Source organism: Mesoplodon densirostris, chromosome X (genome assembly GCF_025265405.1).
Source record: "Mesoplodon densirostris isolate mMesDen1 chromosome X, mMesDen1 primary haplotype, whole genome shotgun sequence".
NCBI lineage: Eukaryota > Metazoa > Chordata > Mammalia > Artiodactyla > Ziphiidae > Mesoplodon > Mesoplodon densirostris.
In genome coordinates, this window is record NC_082681.1 from 55,634,466 (window position 1) to 55,655,040 (window position 20,575).

Below are 20,575 nucleotides of genomic sequence, written 5' to 3' on the forward strand. Positions count from 1 at the left end.
TATTTATAATAGCTAAAACTAAGAAATAATCCAAATGTCCATCAACAAGTAAATGTATAAACAAATTGTGCTATATCGATATACCGTGAAAGTACTCAGTTATGAAAACAAATGATACATGCCAATACCACAACACAAATGAACCGCAAAATAATTATGCTGAATGAAAAAAGCCAGCAAAGACAGTACACGCTGTATGTTTCCATTTACATAAAATTTTAGAAAACTAGTCTATACCAAGAGAAGATCAGTGATTGTCTCACGATGGAGAGAAGGGGGAAACATGGGAAGAGGACTACGAATGAGAATACAGAAATTTTAGGGGGTGACAGAGATGCTTATTATCGTATTCTTTTTAATTTTATATTCTTATACAGCAGGTACTTAACAGTTATCAATTTTATACATATTAGTGTATACATGTCAATCCCAATCTCCCAATTCATCACCCCACCACCACCACCCCACCACCACTTTCCCCACCTGGAGTCCATACGTTTGTTCTCTTCATCTGTGTCTCAATTTCTGCCCTGCAAACTGGTTCATCTATACCATTTTTCTAGGTTCCACATATATATGTTAATATACGATATTTGTTTTTCTCTTTCTGACTTACTTCACTCTGTATGACAGTCTCTAGATCCATCCACGTCTCTACAAATGACCCAATTTCATTCCTTTTCATGGCCGAGTAACATTTCATTGTATATATACATATACCACATTTCTTTATCCATTCGTCTGTCAACGGGCATTTAGGTTGCTTCCATGACCTGGCTATTGTAAATAGGGCTTCAGCAAACACTGGGGTGCATGTGTATTTTTGAATTATGGTTTTCTCTGGGTATATGCCCAGTAGTGGCATCGCCAGGTCATATGGTAATTCTATTTTTAGATTTTTAAAGAACCTCCATACTGTTCTCCAAAGTGGCTGAATTAATTTACATTCCCACCAACAGTGCAAGAGGGTTCCCTTTTCTCCAGACCCTCTCCAGCATTTGTTGTTTCTACATTTTCTGATGATGCCCATTCTAACTGGTGTGAGGTGACACCTCATTGCAGTTTTGATTTGCATTTCTCTAATAATTAGTGATGTTGAGAAGTTTTCATGGGCTTCTTGGCCATCTGTATGTCTTCTTTGGAGAAATGTGTATTTAAGTCCTCTGTCTATTTTTTGATTGGCTTGTTTGTTTTTTTAATATTGAGCTGCATTAGCTGTATATATATCTTGGAGATTACTCTGTTGTCCATTGATTTGTTTGCAAATATTTTCTCGCATTCTGAGGGTTGACTTTTCATCTTGTTTGTAGTTTCTATTGCTTTGCAAAAGCTTTTAAGTCTCATTAGGTCCCATTTGTTTATTTTTCTTTTTATTTCCATTATACTAGGAAGTGGATCAAAAAAAGATCTTGCTGTGATTGAAGTCAAAGAGTGCTCTTCCTATGTTTTCCTCTAAGAGTTTTATAGTGTCCAGTCTTATATTTTGGTCTTTAACCGATTTTGAGTTTATTTCTGTGTATGGTGTAATGGAGTGTTCTAATTTCATTCTTTTACATGTAGCTGTCCAGTTTTCCCAGAACCACTTATTGAAGATAATATGTTTTCCCCATTGTATATCCTTGCCTCCTTTGTCATAGATCAGTTGACCATAGGTGTGAGGGTTTTTCTCTGGGCTTTCTATCCTGTGCCATTGGACACAAGTGGATCATTCAACGTGATACACCATATTAACAAACTGGATAAAAAGCATATGATAGTCTCAACAGATGAAGAAAAAGTTTTTGAGAAAATTCAACATGAATTTATGATAAAAACTCTCCAGAAAGTAAGCATAGAGGGAACCTATTTCAACATAATAAAGGCCATATATGACATACTCACAGCTAACATCATTCTCAATGGTGAAAAACTGAAACCATTCCCTCTAAGATCAGGAACAAGACGAGGTTTCCCACACTCACCACTATTATTCAACATAGTTTTGGAAGTTTTAGCCACAGCAATCAGAGAAGAAAAAGAAGTAAAAGGAATCCAAATTGGAAAAGAAGAAGTAAAACTGTCACTGTTTGCAAGTGAGATGCTACTAAACATAGAGAATCCTAAAGATGCTACAAGAAAACTACTAGAGGTAATCCATGAATTTGGTAAAGTAGCAGGATACAAAATTAATGCACAGAAATCTCTTGCATTCTTATACACTAATGATGAAAAATCTGAAAGAGAAATTAAGGAAACACTCCCATTTACCACAGCAACAAAAAGAATAACACACCTAGGAATAAACCTACCTAAGGAGACAAAAGACCTGTAGGCAGAAAACTATAAGACACTGATGAAAGAAATTAAAGAGAATACAAACAGATGGAGAGATACACCATGATCTTGGATTGGAAGAATCAACATTGTGGAAATGACTCTACTACCCAAAGCAATCCAGCGATTCAATGTAATCCCTATCAAACTACCAATGGCATTTTTCACAGAACCAGAACCAGAAATTTCACAATTTTTATGGAAACACAAAAGACCCTGAATAGCCTAAGGAATCTTGAGAAAGAAAAATGGAGCTGGAGAAATTAGGCTCCCTGACTTCAGACTATACTCCAAAGCTACAGTAATCAAGGCAGTATGATATTGGCACAAAAAGAGAAATATAGCTCAATGGAACAGAATAGAAAGCCCAGAGATAAACCAACACATATATGATCACTTTATCGTTGATGAAGGAGGCAAGAATGTACAATAGAGAAAAGACAGCCGCTTCAATAAGTGGTGCTGGGAAAACTGGACAGCTACATGTAAAAGAATGATACTAGAACACTCCCTAACACCATACAGAAAAATAAACTCAAAATGGATTAAAGCCCTAAATGTAAGGCCAGACACTATACGACTCTTAGAGGAAAACATAAGCAGAACACTCTATGACATAAATCACAGGAAGACCCTTTTTGACTCACCTCCTAGAGAAATGGAAATAAAAACAAATGGGACCTAATGAAACTTCAAAGCTTTTTCACAGCAAAGGAAACCATAAACAAGACCACAAGACAACCCTCAGAGTGGGAGAAAATATTTGCAAATGAAGCAACTGACAAAGGATTAATCTCCAAAATATACAAGCAGCTCACACAGCTCAATATCAAAAAAACAAACAATCCAATCCAAAAATGGGCAGAAGACCTAAATAGACATTTATCCAAAGAAGATATACAGATTGCCAACAAACACATGAAAGGATGCTCAACATCGCTAATCATTAGAGAAATGCAAATCAAAACTACAATGAGGTATCACCTCATACCAGTCAGAATGGCCATCCTCAAAAAATCTACAAACAATAAACGCTGGAGAGGGTGTGGAGAAAAGGGAACCATCTTGCACTGTTGGTGGAAATGTAAATTTATATAGTCACTATGGAGAAGAGTATGGAGGTTCCTTAAATAACAAAAAATAAAACTACCATATAACCCAGTAATCCCACTACTTGGTATATGCCCTGAGAAAACCATAATTCAAATGGAGTCATGTACCACAATGTTCATTGCAGCACTATTTACAATAGCCAGGTCATGGAAGCAACCTAAGTGTCCATCGACAGATGAATGGATAAAGAAGATGTGAAACATATATACAATGGAATATTACTCAGCCATAAAAAGAAATGAAATTGAGTTATTTGTAGTGAGGTGGATGGACCCAGAGTTTGTCATACAGAGTGAAGTAAGTCAGAAAGAGAAAAATAAATACCATACGCTAACACATATATATGGAATCTAAAAAAAAAAAAAAAAGGTTCTGACAAACCTAGGGGCAGGATAGGAATAAAGACCCAGAGGTAGAGAATCAGTTGAGGACATGGGGAGTGGGAAGGGTAAGCTGGGACGAAGTGAGAGAGTGGCATTGACATATACACACTACCAAATGTAAAATAGATAGTGGGAATCAGCCGCATCACACAGGGAGATCAGCTCGGTGCTTTGTCACCACCTAGAGGGGTGGGATAGGCAGCGTGGGAGGGAGGCGCAAGAGGGAGAGGATATGGGGATATATGTATACATATAGCTGATTCACTTTGTTATACAGCAGAAACTAACACAACATTGTAAAGTAATTACACTCCAATAAAAATGTTAAAAAAATAAAAATCTCAATGGGAAGGCGTTGAAGAAATTTAGGTCAGGATATGATCTGATTTATAAAAAAAAAAGTACTAGACTCACAGACCTGTGAAATCAGAAGAGACCTTATGCTCCTCAAGTCCAGATGATCTTTATTTTAAGAGATCCATTGATTTCCTAGAAGCTCTTCAAGCACCAGCTAATATCTGTGTCTGTGTGTGTGTGTGTGTGTGTGTGTGTGTGTGTGTTCTAATGAAAGGTGCATAGCCTTCATCAGCTACTCAAGACATCTGAGCATAAAACATTAAGGACCACACATATATATGACTTATCTGAATTTAGAGCTGAGGAAACTGAAGCCTAGTCAAGTTAAATGATTTGTTCACAATCACAGAGATGATACGTGGATGAGGTCATAATGGGTTTTTGATACTGACTACCCTCTCTCACTTGATTCCTTCATGTCTTCCCACCCCAGTGCTCTTGATTAATGGTACACAATCCTAAGTACCTGGCACACAGTACCCAAAACAAATATCCACTGAACACTGAATGAGTTAGCCAAAATCAACAGTAGCGTATATGCACCAACTATGGTCCATAATAGATTGTAAGCCAATACAAGTATTTGGAAACAGTCCCTTATAACTCTCAACAAATATGAAATAAGCTACTGAGTCCATTAAGCCCAAGGAAAAATATGCAGTGAGGCCAACATTCACATTAATTGCAGGGGCAGGGTACGTTGGCACAGGCTTTCTGAGAAGCATTTGGCCTTTCAAAGTTCACACCCTCAGGGGAATCAATCCTAAGGAAATATTGAGAAGAATCCAAATATTTATATAAAGGATGTTCACAGTAAATTCATTTATAATTATAAAAACCTGAAAACAATCTGTATGTACAATAAGGAAGGACTGGTCAAGATGATTATGACATTGTATAAAATGGAATATTATATAGACATACAAAGTCACACTTTGCAGGTTAATATTGAAAAATTCTAATAACATAATGCTCCATGAAAAATCAGCATATAGATATATAGAAGAGGAATAGAGGAGGGAGGGAGATAGAGTGAGAGTAAGAGAGAGAGAGGGAGAGAGATGAAGATGGAGATAACAAGATGTGCTGAGCTGAACAGTGAGTAATGGTGAAATGTACTGAGCTTGAAAAGTGTAATTGGTGGTTTATTTTGTCACTTACATAAGTCTCCAGATTGCCTATGATAAGTGAGCATTAGTTTCACAATCAGATGAGAATAATACATGATAAATAACAAGGAATTCATCTTTGAATATTACTGTGAGTCTTCCCTGGGCTATGGAGTGAAGAATAACATATAACTGGCATTCAACAGCTGTTGTTTCCTACCTTTAAAGACAAAGACAAATGAGTTCATGCTTGAATCGTAGCAGTAGTGATTTCGACTAGGTATAAATAAAACTGCTTAACTATAAGGTCATATGGCATAGTATATTTCACAAAAGAGGTTTCACATCATCCTTCAGAGATTATTCCAGAAACTGTAGCTAGTTACCAGTCTCAGATAATATAAGGTCATTTCCACAACAATCCAAGTAGATGAACATGATCATCTCAAATTCTTTCCTAGCTCTAAGCTCTATGAAAATATAAAATGATCTACTTTAATAGAATTAAAAGGTCTTAAGTTACTGAAACCAACCTGTATTTCCTTTCTCAGACCTGAACACTAATAACATAGCATTACTAATTAGACCCTGTTGTTCACAACAAAACCATAAATGTACCAGCATAAATTGAATCAATGCATTTCAGAGTCATGTTTCTAAAAAGCAAGGCATTCACCCCTAATATAATGTTTTTGGTGCGGCATTGACTTTAAACTGAATTCAAGAGTGTTGAAACTTAACAAATAGATTAGTATCTCCAATTACAGAGGCAGAACTCTCATGAGCATCATAATTAATAGTTATAGCAAATGAGTACCCACAGACACAATGACTTACCAGGTATTAATAGAGGAAGTTTAGTGAGAGAGCTACACTTAAAAAGTGTCTATTAGACAGAAGAGAGTAAAACACAATCAAATGACATTGAGGATTATATCACATACCTATCAGATGAGTGAAATCAATGTCTAGTCTTTGTCTGTACTTGAAATCTGGGTCCATACCACTGCAGTGCAGCACTATCTGTGAAACACACTCCTCAACTATTTTGTAATACTGTGGCCTGCAAAAAAGAAGAAGTAATCTTGAATACCTTTTCCACCTATACAAATCAATTTTCTTAAGAAGTGATTCTGCATGATAAAGAAAACTAGGTCATTTTCTAGCAGGCTAAAAAACTCTTTTCTAGCCATTACACTCACTCAGGAGGAATATGCCTAAGCTTAAAGATGGGTTGGATGTTATAGTGCAAAACCCGTTGTAATATAATCAGCTGTGAACACTTAGTGACTTAATACTCTAGTTTGCAGGGATTCATGCTTGTGTTCAAAGATACTTATCAACCTTATCTACTAAATTAAGCTATTGTTCCTAAAGTTAATAAAAACAAATGACTCTTTAGTTCTACATCTATGGATACAGAAATGGTTCTAGGCCTCTCCAAGTTCTCAATTTCAATAAGGAATGAGTACCTTGGCATTACATGGCAAACAATGTATTGAATTTACTGCCACACTTTTACTCAAGATAGCTATAACAGCTTTTACAAAACTGGACTCAGCCACTTATGTTACAGACTACTCCAAAGATCTATTTATACACATATTTTAAAAGATCCATTTTATAGAAGCATACACACTAAATATGCATGGTGATAGCTTCAATTTGTTCAGTGTCAAAGGTTTGAAACATTTCCTAATTCTGTAATCTATCAAGGTAATTCTGGCCTTAAAAATGACCACTTACATACTTCAAAAATTTTAAAAAGGCACTTTTTGCATTAAAATTCGGGGAAAATTTAGTATTTATCAGCAGCTAATAAGTTCAATAGAGAAAAAATCAGAAAGAAATACTACTATGGACAAACTATGACATAAACATCCCTAAAATTAGTGTGCTGATAACTAGCCAACCTACTAAAAGTTTGCAAATAAAGCCAAACATATTCTAATTGCTCTTATATGTCTTTTGTCATGGGGCTGATCTCAAGGATAAGAATAAATAGCAATATGTATTACACATCTGAGGCTTTTTCAAGTCATCATCAGATCTAGGGTAAACAATATTGGATTATAATCAATCTAGTCAATGACTCTGGGTAAACAGGGAAAACACAATGGTTCTCTTTCAGGACAAATTAATTATCCATAAGTAGAATAAAAGTGCTAGTCGCACATCTACCTCACATGGATGTTCTCAGGATGAAAAGGACGTCATGTTAGAACAACTTCTCGTTTATTCAAAGTTACTGAGAAATGGACGGTTTCACACAAATTATTTCCCCAGGTAACTGTGTACCCATGGGCACAGTACCCCTTTAGTTGTCAGCACTTATTTGAGAAAACAACAATCATTTTGGTTGGATTACTGTCTTTCCTGCTTAAAAAAAAACAGCATATTTTAAACATTTTTCTATGTCTCTGTAACATCATGATGCCCATCAGTTATTGCAACTGGCCTGAACTATAAAGAAAACTATAATAGTTCTCTATGGACTTTAGTATTGTCATTTTTGTTGTGACTGTACCCGACCCCATGGTAGCCTTCCTTTGCCCTTTAATCAAGCAAGGTTTGAGAAATCAGAGAACCTAGGTTGCTAGAATATCATGCATATTAGAGTATGAAGAACAACTAAGAGTCTCTTAAACAGTTAAATATAAGATCATGGTCACCAACTTATGGATAATTTCAGTCATTCAGAAACCCTTCTCTAATTTTCTGGTTTTCAGATATATTCCCAGAACTACACTCTGAAATTTCTGACTTTATGGATTATTATTATATTCGTTTATTTAGAAGAATTACATTGCTGTGTATAAAGCTGAAATATTAGTATTATTATTTTCTTAGATAAGATCACACCTATTTCTAGATAATACAAGAGGAATAACAATAGTCTTATTAAAATATACAAGGACTTAAAATGCTTACTAAATAGCAAATTTTATCATTGCTGTTTTTATTATTATTAAATTTCTGAAAGAGGGCTTCCTTCAGCTACCAGGTTCAAAAAAATATCCACATCCACACACCCTGTGCACACTAAAACTAAAGCACTTTTACCACATTACAATATAGTGATACTATCTCTATATTCTATTGTTCCTACCACCACATTATATAAATTCATGGGAAGTGTGGCAGATACTGCTAGATGTCCTATGATGTCCACGCTTCTCTTTTCCCTTTACTATTTGAACTTTATGTTTACCTGTGTATATTGCTTGCCAGAATAATATTTCCCATTTCCTTTCACTTATTGCTTCATAAAATCATCTCAGAACTTAGTGGTTCAAAACAATAACATAACCTTATTATCCCTCACATTTTTGTGGGTAAGAAATTCAGGAGGCGCCAATCAAGTCCATTGGCTCAGATCTTACACACGGCTTCAGCCAGCTAGAGAGAGACCTAGAAGAATAGGGTGGACTGAACATAAAAAAAAAAAAAAGGGCTTCCCTGGTGGCGCAGTGGTTGAGAGTCCGCCTGCCGATGCAGGGGACACGGGTTCGTGCCCCGGTTTGGGAAGATCCCACATGCCGCAGAGCGGCTGGGTCCGTGCGCCGTGGCCGCTGAGCCCGCGCATCCGGAGCCTGTGCTCCGCAACGGGAGAGGCCACAACAGTGAGAAGCCCGCGTAACACAAAAAAAAAAAAAAAAAAAAAAAAAGTACGAGGACTTAAAAGTTCTACCATAGACTCTTCAGAGCTTACTCTGTGCCACAAAAAAAATTCATCATAGGGTCAGTAAAATCTGTTGGGTTCATTGCTACTGAAATGGCATACCCCGTTTTTATAAGTATATTCTTCTGGCTCAATTAAAAATAGATTTAAAAAAAATGTTATCTAGAGTCATCAAACTCTTATACTCCATGTATATATATATATATATATATATATATATATATGCATATACTGTCTAGACACCACTACATTGTTAATTTTCCTTTAAAATCCAATTCAAATTATACAAATTGTACTCTCATAACAGCTTCTTACCTGATATAATAATCATTTCTGATGAGCAAAAAATGTTGTAGAATGGATAATAAGTAATTTTCAGCAGCAGTGTCCTTCAACATATTATACAGAAGATGGTACACTTCATTCATATCAGTGGAAAGTAAGTAAAGGAAAAAAATCAAGGATTCTTGATAACAGTTTCATTCATAACAAAAGCAGCTTCAGTTTTGAAAACACTGATATATCATTTTGCTTGCATTACTGTTTCTAAACCTTCAACTCCATGTTCCGGTATTTAAAACATTTCCATAAAGAAATTTAATCTATGGATCACTTTAATCTTTTAACAAGTGAAAGAGACTTAGAGTATTTCCAAGACCATTTAACCATTAAACGTTTAAATTATCAGCTGTTCATTATATTTTAAAATTCCAGCTTATAGTTGGTACCATTGGAACAGCAATGCCATTAATGAAAATGTTTTTTCTTGACCTTCCTGTGGTTGTGATGGAAACCTATATTAATGTATGCAAGCCAATACTCCTGTCTTTTCACTGCCCACATAAGATAGTAATGCAAATAAGCATTGTGTGGGCTGCTAAAAGTTCATTAAAACCAGTTTTATTTTATACAGATGAAATACTTACCACATATGAAATCATTACTGTTTGCATTTATTTGTATGTCATTATTTGATAAGGAACTTGAAACATATTTTTCTTAGGATATAAAAAGAGTGGTAGAAGTTTAAATGCTTTTAGTAAACTAGAAAACAGATTTAAAAAATGGATTCACTTTTATAAGAAAAGCGAGGACCTAGAAAAATCGATGTAAAAGAAAAGGAGAAGAGGAGATGTAATCCAGCATCTTAAAAATAACCTGAAATGTCAACGTTTTCTCTGAAATAGAATTAAGTATATGATGGATTACTTCTTAGACCCCATGTAAGAGTGTTGTGTTAAAGTTTCATAAGGTCCTTTTGATGGCTATGGAATAGATCCAAAAATAGCTTTCTGATGAAGAGAAATTTATATAAAGCAAGATATTTATTAATTGATATAAAAATCATTTAATTTTATGGAGACCACTGTAGACTAGAGTCACTGATGAAGAATAAGAAATTACTAGAAATTATCTCTCATAATAACAAAACTGTTATTCATTGCACTTATCCAGTACTCATGTGTAAGATGCTTTGATAGGAACATTGGAGGAAAAAGTTGAAACACTTGTGCCCTCCATCTCATAGGCACAAAGAAGTGTGTATAAATAAGGCAGATGCAAGCAAAGCACTGTAGAGTGAGGAGGAAGGTGGAAGAAGACGTTATAGAGAAAAAGTCAAGCTCAAAGGTCATTTTGGTTCCGAAGTATTTCCCAATTTCCTCAGAACCCATAAGTAAGAAGTTTAATGGGTGTGAAACAAATGGCCATCAATGCTATGACAACCATCTTTCAGATCTAAAATCATTTTGTATAAAATCATTGCCATAGGAAGATTATATGCTAGTTGTATTTGACTCAAATGCTTCTACTCTAGCATAATTGTTATAGTCAGACCCTATCACATCTAAACATTTTCCCCCCGCTAAAGAACCAAAATATTTGGATTGAGAATAAGACATCTATTTGAATTGAATGATATCTCTAAGTCACTGGAGTACCATTTAATAAACTGAAAAAGTATATTACCTATAGTCACATATGAACTCACTGACCTTTTCCCCAAAAAAATCCTTATCCATGAGGAATACTGCCTTAGGCTCTTGTCTATTCAAGACCATTGAGCAGAGTATACCTATAATGCAGCAAGCCATTGTGCAGATTTCAATACAGTCTGTGTAAATCATCAGGACAGTCTGACAATTCTGCAACATGAATCTCAAGGACAGCATCATCGTGAAGTTCTAATATAAATAAATGGATATAAATTGGGCTGGCAGACAAGAATTCTAATAATGGTTCACAAAATCACCCACAAATCCCTTTTTCACAGTACATGCAAAATGATTTCTGTGGTTCGTCAAAAGGATATTCCATTTCTGCTCGAATGTCATTGAGACGGTGTGATAATTCAGTTAGGTCGTCCTCTTTGTTCTCATCAAATACTTTCAACTGAATATCAAGCTCGTCATTCTCTTTTTCTTTCAGATCCTAATATATAAACAGAAAAATTAACAGACGAATAACAGTTTAACAACATCATACTTTGGCAATAAAGGCCTGACACTATTATTCATCTACATACACAGAAGCAATTTCAAATATTGACCCAGGCACTTGGTTTCCTGAAAGAAAGTAAATGTACTCTGTTTTTCTATTTTAAAATGAAAGAACCTCATTGCATTCACCGCATTTCTTTTCATGCTCCAGATTTTGACGATTCACATTAAAAAATTAATGATCACTTTCGCAACGGAAAAAAACTAATTGCTACAAACCCAAATTAAATGCTGTCGTTTTGACTAAACACACTAATCAAAGATCGCAAAAGAACTCATGCAGTTAGAATATTCACATATGCCTCTGGCAAAAAAATGCGAATATAGATCAATTGTATTAATGAAGAACAAATGCAAGGATATATTCAAGCACAACAGTCCCAAGTATGGCGTGGAAAGTTGTAAAAACAAATTTACTTTAAATGACATTTTGTGATTTTTAAAGCAAAAAGGCGTCAGGACTTTTTTAATCAAGATGCAAAATTAGCCTCCTCCCCCACCTTTTATTTTTGCTTAGCCGAATCACAAAATACCAACTTGGGCATCAAAGACCTGTTTTTGTAATACATTATAAGCACATGCATTACAAACCTCTGATAATTTTCAAAATCATAGTATAAACAAAATCTTTGGAAGCATGCCACACTAGAGATTGTTGGGCTTAATATATATCACCTGGAATATCTTTTAATATGTGTCCATTAAGTTGCCGCTTTCAAAACCCAAATCGATAATCACAACTGTGGATGCTCAAGGGTGATACCGAAAGAGGGACTAGGATGTTCAGAGCTGAGCTTGAACTCTAAAAGGAAATGCAAGCACGGTGTACTTCAAATTAGGTCGATAAAACAAACTCGGATCCATTTTCTTGTTTCTATTTTTATTCAATAGGACGACTTTAAATGGAGATGCAATGCGTATTACTGAAGCCAAACACAAATTTATGCAATTTCTAGGTGTTCTTTTTCTAACGTTCACATACATAATAATTTACCTACAGAGCATATGAAAATATTAATATGTTTCTATATAATTGCATATAAAATACATAACAAATACATGTATTTAAACTTAGTTTCCTCTTGAGTAATAATTTGTTTTAGGTCTAACTTTCCACTTTGAAAGGGAATGAAGAAATTTATTGGAATTAAAGTTATCTAACATTGGTGAGTTATATTATCAGGTGATTTCTGAACTCAATTCAGAAAAGAGCAGGAGCCAGACACACTCAATATGCTGGTCATTGCAGAAAAAAACCTTTAATATGTGGGATAGGGAGGGTGGGAGGGAGGAAGATGCAAGAGGGAAGAGATATGGGAACATATGTATATGTATAACTGATTCACTTTGTTATAAAGCAGAAACTAACACACCATTGTAAAGCAATTATACTCCAATAAAGATGTAAAAAAAAATAAAAACTTCATGTGTAATGTAAGGAGCTGATAAGAATATACTTTCATTCTCTCTCAAAAAAAAAAACCTTTATAATATGGAATTTTTCCTTATTCTTATGTCACAAGATATTCTTTCTTAGATGTTCACTATCAGACTTTAACACATCCAAATATGTTTGGAAAATAGAAAAAACAAGTTAATTAAATACTGTCATTTAATCAGCATCAGAACTTTACAAAACATGGACTCAACCTTCATGATTAAAATATTTTCAGGGAAAATAACTGGTTAAATATTTATTTCAGTTTTTAATTAGGACAACACATTAGTTATATAAGATATATAGTATATGAACATGTACAGTACAATATAAAAATATAGATATGTATAAATGAAATATCTCATAAATAGTGTTCATTAATAATGCTCTGTAAAAATATATATGCATATCTACATACACACACATATATAAAAATCTTCCTTTCATTCAAATGTCAAACCTTGAAAGGTATATTCAAAAATTCTTGATAAAATAAACATTTAATGAATTAATAAAAGTTTCATATAGCACAAATGTGACAGATACCCCATTGAAAAAAGGGAAATGCATCACTGAAGTTTATATTTTAAATGAGAATGGCATAAAATTACTGAATTACACTACTAATAATTACGTGAAATACTGTAAATATGTTTCAGTTATTTTTTAAACAGATTTGCGGTACACATACAGAATATTTTCAGCAGATTCTCTAAAACATATAAATAAGTCTCTATAATATGGTGTACTTCAAAGGAAATCAAAGTCCATTACCAGTACATGACTGATTACCAGTCAAGCAATCAAAATTGAGTCTTCAAAAGAGTAAGAAAGGGTTTGTCGGTCTTTTAAAAGAGGTTAGGAATGCCTGCTGCCTACAGACACAATTTATTACTATCTTGTTCCTTCACATATCTGACTTATCTAATATTTTCTTAATTTATTTAACTAACTAAAAGGCAGATGGAGAAAACTTCACAAGAAATCAATGTAAGTTAACTACAGAGAAAATACTATTTTAAAAATCACTATATACTGTTTAATAACTCATTTGTCCCAAATTACTAAAGCAAATTTATGAAAAGTAAATTTTCCATGTAAGTGAAATATAAACTCTCTTTAAACATCATAATTTATCTATAGAGACAGGGCAAATTTTGAAAATAAATTTCTACAGAATGTAATTAAAATAACTGTCCTTGTCTTGAGGATTCTAATTATTATATGAAACAAAAGTTTCACTCTACTACAATGATGGTCTCAGGGATTACTGAAATACTAAGAACTATTAAGAACTATTCTTCCCCAACACCTAATGATTCCAGATATTTATAATTTTTGATCCATGTACCAACAATTTATATTAGCCCTAGCCACGTCTAATTTGCTGCTTTGAATATGATATATTCCAGAAAATTAGCAAGCTCCTCCTGTTAGAACAGTGTATAAAATAAGAGTAAATAGGATAAAAGCCAGGATATTAAAGACTCATTATGAATATATTATTAGGCTTCCATGCGTGTGTAAAAGATGTTTGATATTACTATAAATTCTAGTGGTTGAAATTTAAATATTTAGTAAATTAGATAGCTAGACAGCAGTTGACATGTTAGGTACATCTAGTATACATTAAAGCGTGACCATTCTGACTTTTGCTCCAAATTATGATAATAAAACTTCAAGGACAACAACAACAGTAGTGAAATGTATGGTATTAAGGGAAGGACCTCTAATCTCAGGGTTTATCTGCCTAGATCCTGATTCTCATATTGTATATCAGAAATACCTGGGGAGGGGCCTCCCTGGTGGCGCAGTGGTTGAGAGTCCGCCTGCCGATGCAGGGGATACGGGTTCGTGCCCCGGTCTGGGAGGATCCCATATGCCGCGGAGCGGCTGGGCCCGTGAGCCATGGCCGCTGAGCCTGCGCATCCGGAGCCTGTGCTCCGCAACGGGAGAGGCCACAACAGTGAGAGGCCCGCATACCGCAAAAAGAAAAAAAAAAAAAAAAAAAAAAAAAAAGAAATACCTGGGGAGGATTATTTTCTTTCAAACCAAACATCTCTGCCCTACCCCCAATAAGATTTTGATAGACTCTCTTTAGGGGGACATGCCCAACTTCTTGAGAACCAGAGCCCTATTTAGCCATATTTCACTCCATTGTCACAGGAAGAAAAAGAAATTGAGAATCCTTGTAGGTTCTATTCCAAAACTTTAAGAGGCAGAAACATGACACTTCTCACTTTCCTCTTGCTGAAGGATCCCTGAGATCTAAGAATCAGGGCATACTGAAGGGATGTGATAGTTAAAGAAAAATCTAACTGGAAGCATAAGTTAAGAGGTACAGGGTACCACAAGGGGCTTTATATACAGCTACAGGGCCAATGCGAAAGTGTAGCTAAGAAACACTGATGCAAAATCTTAGCTGTCAATGTAACCAAAGGAAAAATACCATGAGACCACTGAACCCAGCAGAAATGAGCACACCCTGGCAAACGTGCAAAAGGTAAGGACAAGAGCTACTGTGCCTACCCTTTCTGAAAAGATGAGGACTTAAATAAATTGAGAGTCACAGTTTTCTTGACCAGCCATTCAGTAGCATAAGGTAAAAAATGAATGTTTAATTATAAATAGACACAGGGAAATGAAAGCTGGAGCAGACAGCAACAACTAAGGCAGAAAAACATGGCATATTAGTAAATGAGTAGAGGATCTTCAGGAGCCCCTGAGGCCAACAAGTGTCCAAAGACATGATTACTCTCCCAGAAACAGAGGACCAGTTCCGAGAGGACAAGGATGGAAACACTGAGTAGGCAACTCAAAAGCACACTAGAATGAGGACTGTAATATTACCTCTAGCTACATAAGACCACAGAGTTTTCATGAGGAGAGATTTGTGACAAAAAAAGAATAAGTGTGTTACATACACTATAACTAGTGAATGTGCCTAAGTTAACTGCATATTGAACCTCTATTCGGGTCACTTACGATGATGCCTTGATTCACTGCAACCAATTCCTTGCTTCTTAAAGTCATGGATGAAAGAACCATCCAAAGTGGAATTGACATAGAAATTTCTAAAACCGCACAGATCCAATCATATATCTTATTAAAATGGGTTTCAATAGACCCAATTGTATATTTTATGATGATGAGTTTCAACTACTTTCAGTTAAGACTATCAGAAGACAAGTTACAGATGCATGCTACACACTAGTCCCTCACCAGGAAATATCCCTGATTTTGGTATTTCTAATACCCTAGGAATACCTTATATATACGCTCATTGACATTTGTTTTATTTTGTTTTTTCTTTCCTCAGTCCTTTTATTCCCCACCCCTACATTTACTTCTTGTTTATCAGGTATGGTCTAAGTAGCTTAAATAAAGAAACTAGTGAGATTTTACTTGTCTCCTTTAAAAATGCCACAGTCTTGAACAAAATCCTTCTTTAGTTAACATACTAAGTATAAAGTCATGGTAGTTGTATTTCTATTTATAGAATAAGTGTGCTCATTTATCTTAGAACAAGCCTATAAAGTTATTTCAAAAATGTTTTTAACAGTATCACAATTAGCACAGATATCCACACTCAACTTAAGAAATAAAATTTTTCTTTAGAAAAGTTGCTATGGATTTATAACAAGAATACCTTATGTTATGTGTCTAGAATATACTAATCAAAATTTTATGCATACTTATGCTGAATATAAAGGAAATCAATCTAAGTTAACAAAGAAGAAAGCAAAAAATTTTAATGAAAAATTGAAATGGCAAAAAAAAATAGCAGTCTCTTATGTTCTCAGTATTCAGAGTCAAAGAAAAGTTCCCTTCGACTTCAAGAAGACCAAAAAAGCCATCACTTCTAGACATACCATTAGCTGAATTCCAAATCATCAGTTGTATGTAGAGACTAACGCTACTGCAACATCAAAAAGCTTACAAAATGTCCAGTGCTTTACAAAAGGAAACGGCAAGGCACATTTATTTACTTTGCTGAAAGTACTTTTGTCTATAGAGAGAAAAACATTAAAGTTCATAAGCATAATAAACGTGCACATTCCACTTACTGGTAACATTGTTTTTAGTCCTGAACGAAGGAATTCATTCCTTAAATGTATTCGAAAATCAAGCTCATAAGGAGATGTGACAAGGGCATTTATAAACTGCATGCAGGCCACCTGCAATTAGAAAGTAAACTTTGTTAAAAAAAAGTTTTTTTTAATTAAAGAAATACTTAATACATTCAGATAATTTTTTTTCCATTTACTAAAGGAATACATACATATATTATGAAATACATCAAGAAATGCAAATGTTTATATAAGTATAATGATTATGACTTTACAGTAGAAACAAAAACATTAACAATAGAGTTTCTAATGTCCAGAGAAATTCTAACGAAGATATGATGGTTGGTCAAGTACTGCTATGCTTTGCTAAACAATATGAAGGAATATTAAACTTTCTCTGAGAAACTCCAAGTTCCAACAGTGTGGATATGGATCCCTTTAAAAAGATCATGAAATGTATCTTTCATATCCAGCTGTCCTCAGAGGGTGCTTGGCCTCAATTCTATATGGTAATAAACACTTTTCTAAAATAAATCAAACAAAGCTATAAAAGTACCCTGATGTTAAACAGGGAACAGCGATAACTTAGAGGTATTATTACACTGAGTTACACTCTCTCCATTCTATTATTGGATAGATTTGCACAAAATATAGAGTATTAAACTATATGAATAAGATGAATTAATTTACTATATAAAAAAATGAATGCAAGTGAATTAAGATAAACTAGAAGGCACTATGACACAAATACTAATGTGCATTGCATGATAAAGTAAATATAAGAGCTTGTTTTCAAGTAAAGGTGATTCATTACTTAGACTGACGCTGGAAAATGGGTTTTGGTTTTCTTCTGTTATTGAGGTTCCCTTTTATAAAAGAGGAGGGAGTTATTTTCCATTAATTGCAAGCTAGGAGAGTGTCAACCAAATGCTAACTGCCAAGTGTTCCAAAGATTATTCCTCATTTTTGGAAAATGCTGCTCACGTATAAGGCAATTGGCTAATAGTTTAAGTGAAGGGCTGCACATTGAAATTTATTATTTCTAAAGTACGCAATGAGTCTTGTGTTCAAAGAGCTGACTGCAAGGGGACCACTGGAAAATACCAGATTTAGTAAATATGTTAAGTATATATAGAAAGGAGCACAAATAAATCAATAGTTAGTATGGAAAAACACATCAGCAAAAGAAAAATATTTCAAATGTATTTTGACTTGACTTCATCCAGACCTGTTATTATGATAGTGATTTTTTTCAAGTAGAGACAAATATTAAAAGCTATATTACATTTATTGTTATACCTTTATCTTATGCATTTAAGCTGTTTTGGAGGAGATTAGCCTATCTAGCTCACATCCAGGTTCAAAAATCAAAAGTTGCATGCATTAAAAGGGATTATCGAGGTTGTCTCTAACATTACTAGCTATCTAAATGATAATAGAACAATTCAGTCCAATTCTTATGAATGCTCAAATGTCAAGCTAAATCACTTAGACATCTGACTAAATATTTGCCATTGATTTGGCATTACCTCAAAAGTCATATCAGATAAGTTATTATGATGCTTGTGCCTTAATGGGTTACTTAACCTTCCTGTTTACAGTAAGAAAATGTTTAAGTCTTCATATAGTTTCAGTAGGCTGGAATATAAGTTTGCACAGCGTATGAGTCCATAGGTATATTATGACTGTATTTGCATGAATGATTCTTGTTATGTTACAACTCTGACCTGACAGAACAAGCCAAAATACATGTCCAATCCAAAATTAATAGAGAGAAAAGTTGCCATCTGCTAGGATTGTTCTTGCCAGAAGAAATTCTAGCTTAATGGCTTGTATTAATACCCTACAAGCAAAGAGAACATTTCCATAAGAAACAAGTTAATGAGTCTTGGAATTGTACCTTTATACAATAAAAGTATTTGGATCAGGAAATTATAAAAATAGTAAAAGCCAAAAAAATTAATGAATGTATCAAAATAATTTTACATTTAATAATATAAATGTTGCAATGCTTTTAAATACTCACTTAACACACAATGTATGAATATATAACTAAATGCTAAAAAAAGAAGTTACATCCATTGACTATAGTAAAAAATACCACACACTTTGAAGTCAGTAGTTTAAACAGGTAATAGCACTGGTTTATCAATGTACTATTTATTGTTTATCAAATTCTAAAAGATATTTAACTACTTACAAATAGCATAAGATGAATATTCATACTATCATGTCATTTTTCAACATAATCTGCTAAAGCAATGCTCTTTAATAGGAATATTTACATTGTATGAATGTGGAGAACAAAAAGAATCATCTTAATTATCTCCATTCCTTTATACTGCTACACAATTACTGCCCTTTTCAGAGGATAGGAACAAAATCAATCCAATTGTCACTATTTACAAAGTTAAATTTTTAAAATGCAATTAGTTTATAGGGCAGAGTATATTATTATTTAATTAAAATATGAAATACACATTGTGTGGATTCTGAATTCATAGCTAAATACAAACCTCCAAACTATTATCATCATTAATGTGTTGTATTAGTTTTTGTTACCAGACAATTTAGGAGCTTTACATAATTCACCATCTAATCTCACCCTCACAAAAACCATGAGATAAGTGTTACTATTATCCTTATTTCACAGATGATGAAGCTGAGGCTCAAAGCAGATAAATAACTTATACAAGGTGACACAGCAAGGAGGAAATTCATGATTCTAAACATATCACTTTACTCCAAATACAGTATAATTTTCAGCACATTCCAGATGCCTCATAAACTCCATTCCTAGATTAACACAACAAAATATTTTAAGGATGAGTAAGATAATAAAATTTAATTCATGTTTAAAATATTGGGAATACCTAACTTTGAAACTATAGGTTAATTAGAAAAACATATAATTATTTTAATATGCTGTCTAGTATATAAAATGGTTATCTTATGGTTATCAAGTATACCTCAATAAAAATAATGTGGTTATCATAATACATAATGGAATGTGAAAGGAAGGAAGGAAGGAAGGAAGGAAAGAAGAAAGAAACAAAGAAACAAAGAAAGATAGAAAAGGAAGAGAGAGGAAGGGTAGGGGGAAGGGAGGAAGGGAGATAGAAAATGGTTTCTGGAATGTGTTACATCCCACTTTATATATATCCTGAACAGTGACCTATGGACAGCATCCCATCATCCAAAACACTCTCCTTTACTTCCTGCCACCCTACTCCCTCCACTCCCTATTCAGCATAGATGTGCATGCAAATACACACATCACATACACACACACACACACACACACGAGCATGCTGTTCAATACATACAGAGTCACTGACTACAATTTAAATTTAGCTTAATTATAATTAAATAAAATTTAAAATGCTGTTTCTCAGTTTCATTAGTTACAGTTCAAGTGTTCAACAGCCACATGTGGCTAGTGGCTCCCATATTGGACAGCACGGATATAGGAGACTGCAGAAAGTTTGACTGAATAGCACTGCACTGGACACTTTAAAAAGGATTCTGGCCTAATATCTAAAACCTAAGCTCCAAAGCAGTATAAAACTCATTTCTGAATAATGGAACTTTCAAAATTGGCATTGTTTGACT

General features: G+C 34.1%; 1 protein-coding gene across 4 annotated transcripts in view; it reads right to left on the reverse strand.

Annotated features, from left to right (window-relative positions):
- Positions 1 to 20,575, reverse strand: part of DIAPH2 (diaphanous related formin 2) — an 894,195-nt gene that overhangs the window by 623,333 nt on the left and 250,287 nt on the right. For all 4 annotated transcript variants that reach the window (XM_060086247.1, XM_060086246.1, XM_060086245.1 and 1 more), the window contains 4 exons: positions 16,961 to 17,071; positions 11,269 to 11,387; positions 9,273 to 9,389; positions 6,220 to 6,338 (listed from right to left, as the gene is read on the reverse strand). In XM_060086247.1, the coding sequence (XP_059942230.1) occupies positions 6,220 to 6,338; positions 9,273 to 9,389; positions 11,269 to 11,387; positions 16,961 to 17,071 (466 nt within the window). The remainder of the gene's footprint in view (positions 1 to 6,219; positions 6,339 to 9,272; positions 9,390 to 11,268; positions 11,388 to 16,960; positions 17,072 to 20,575) is intronic.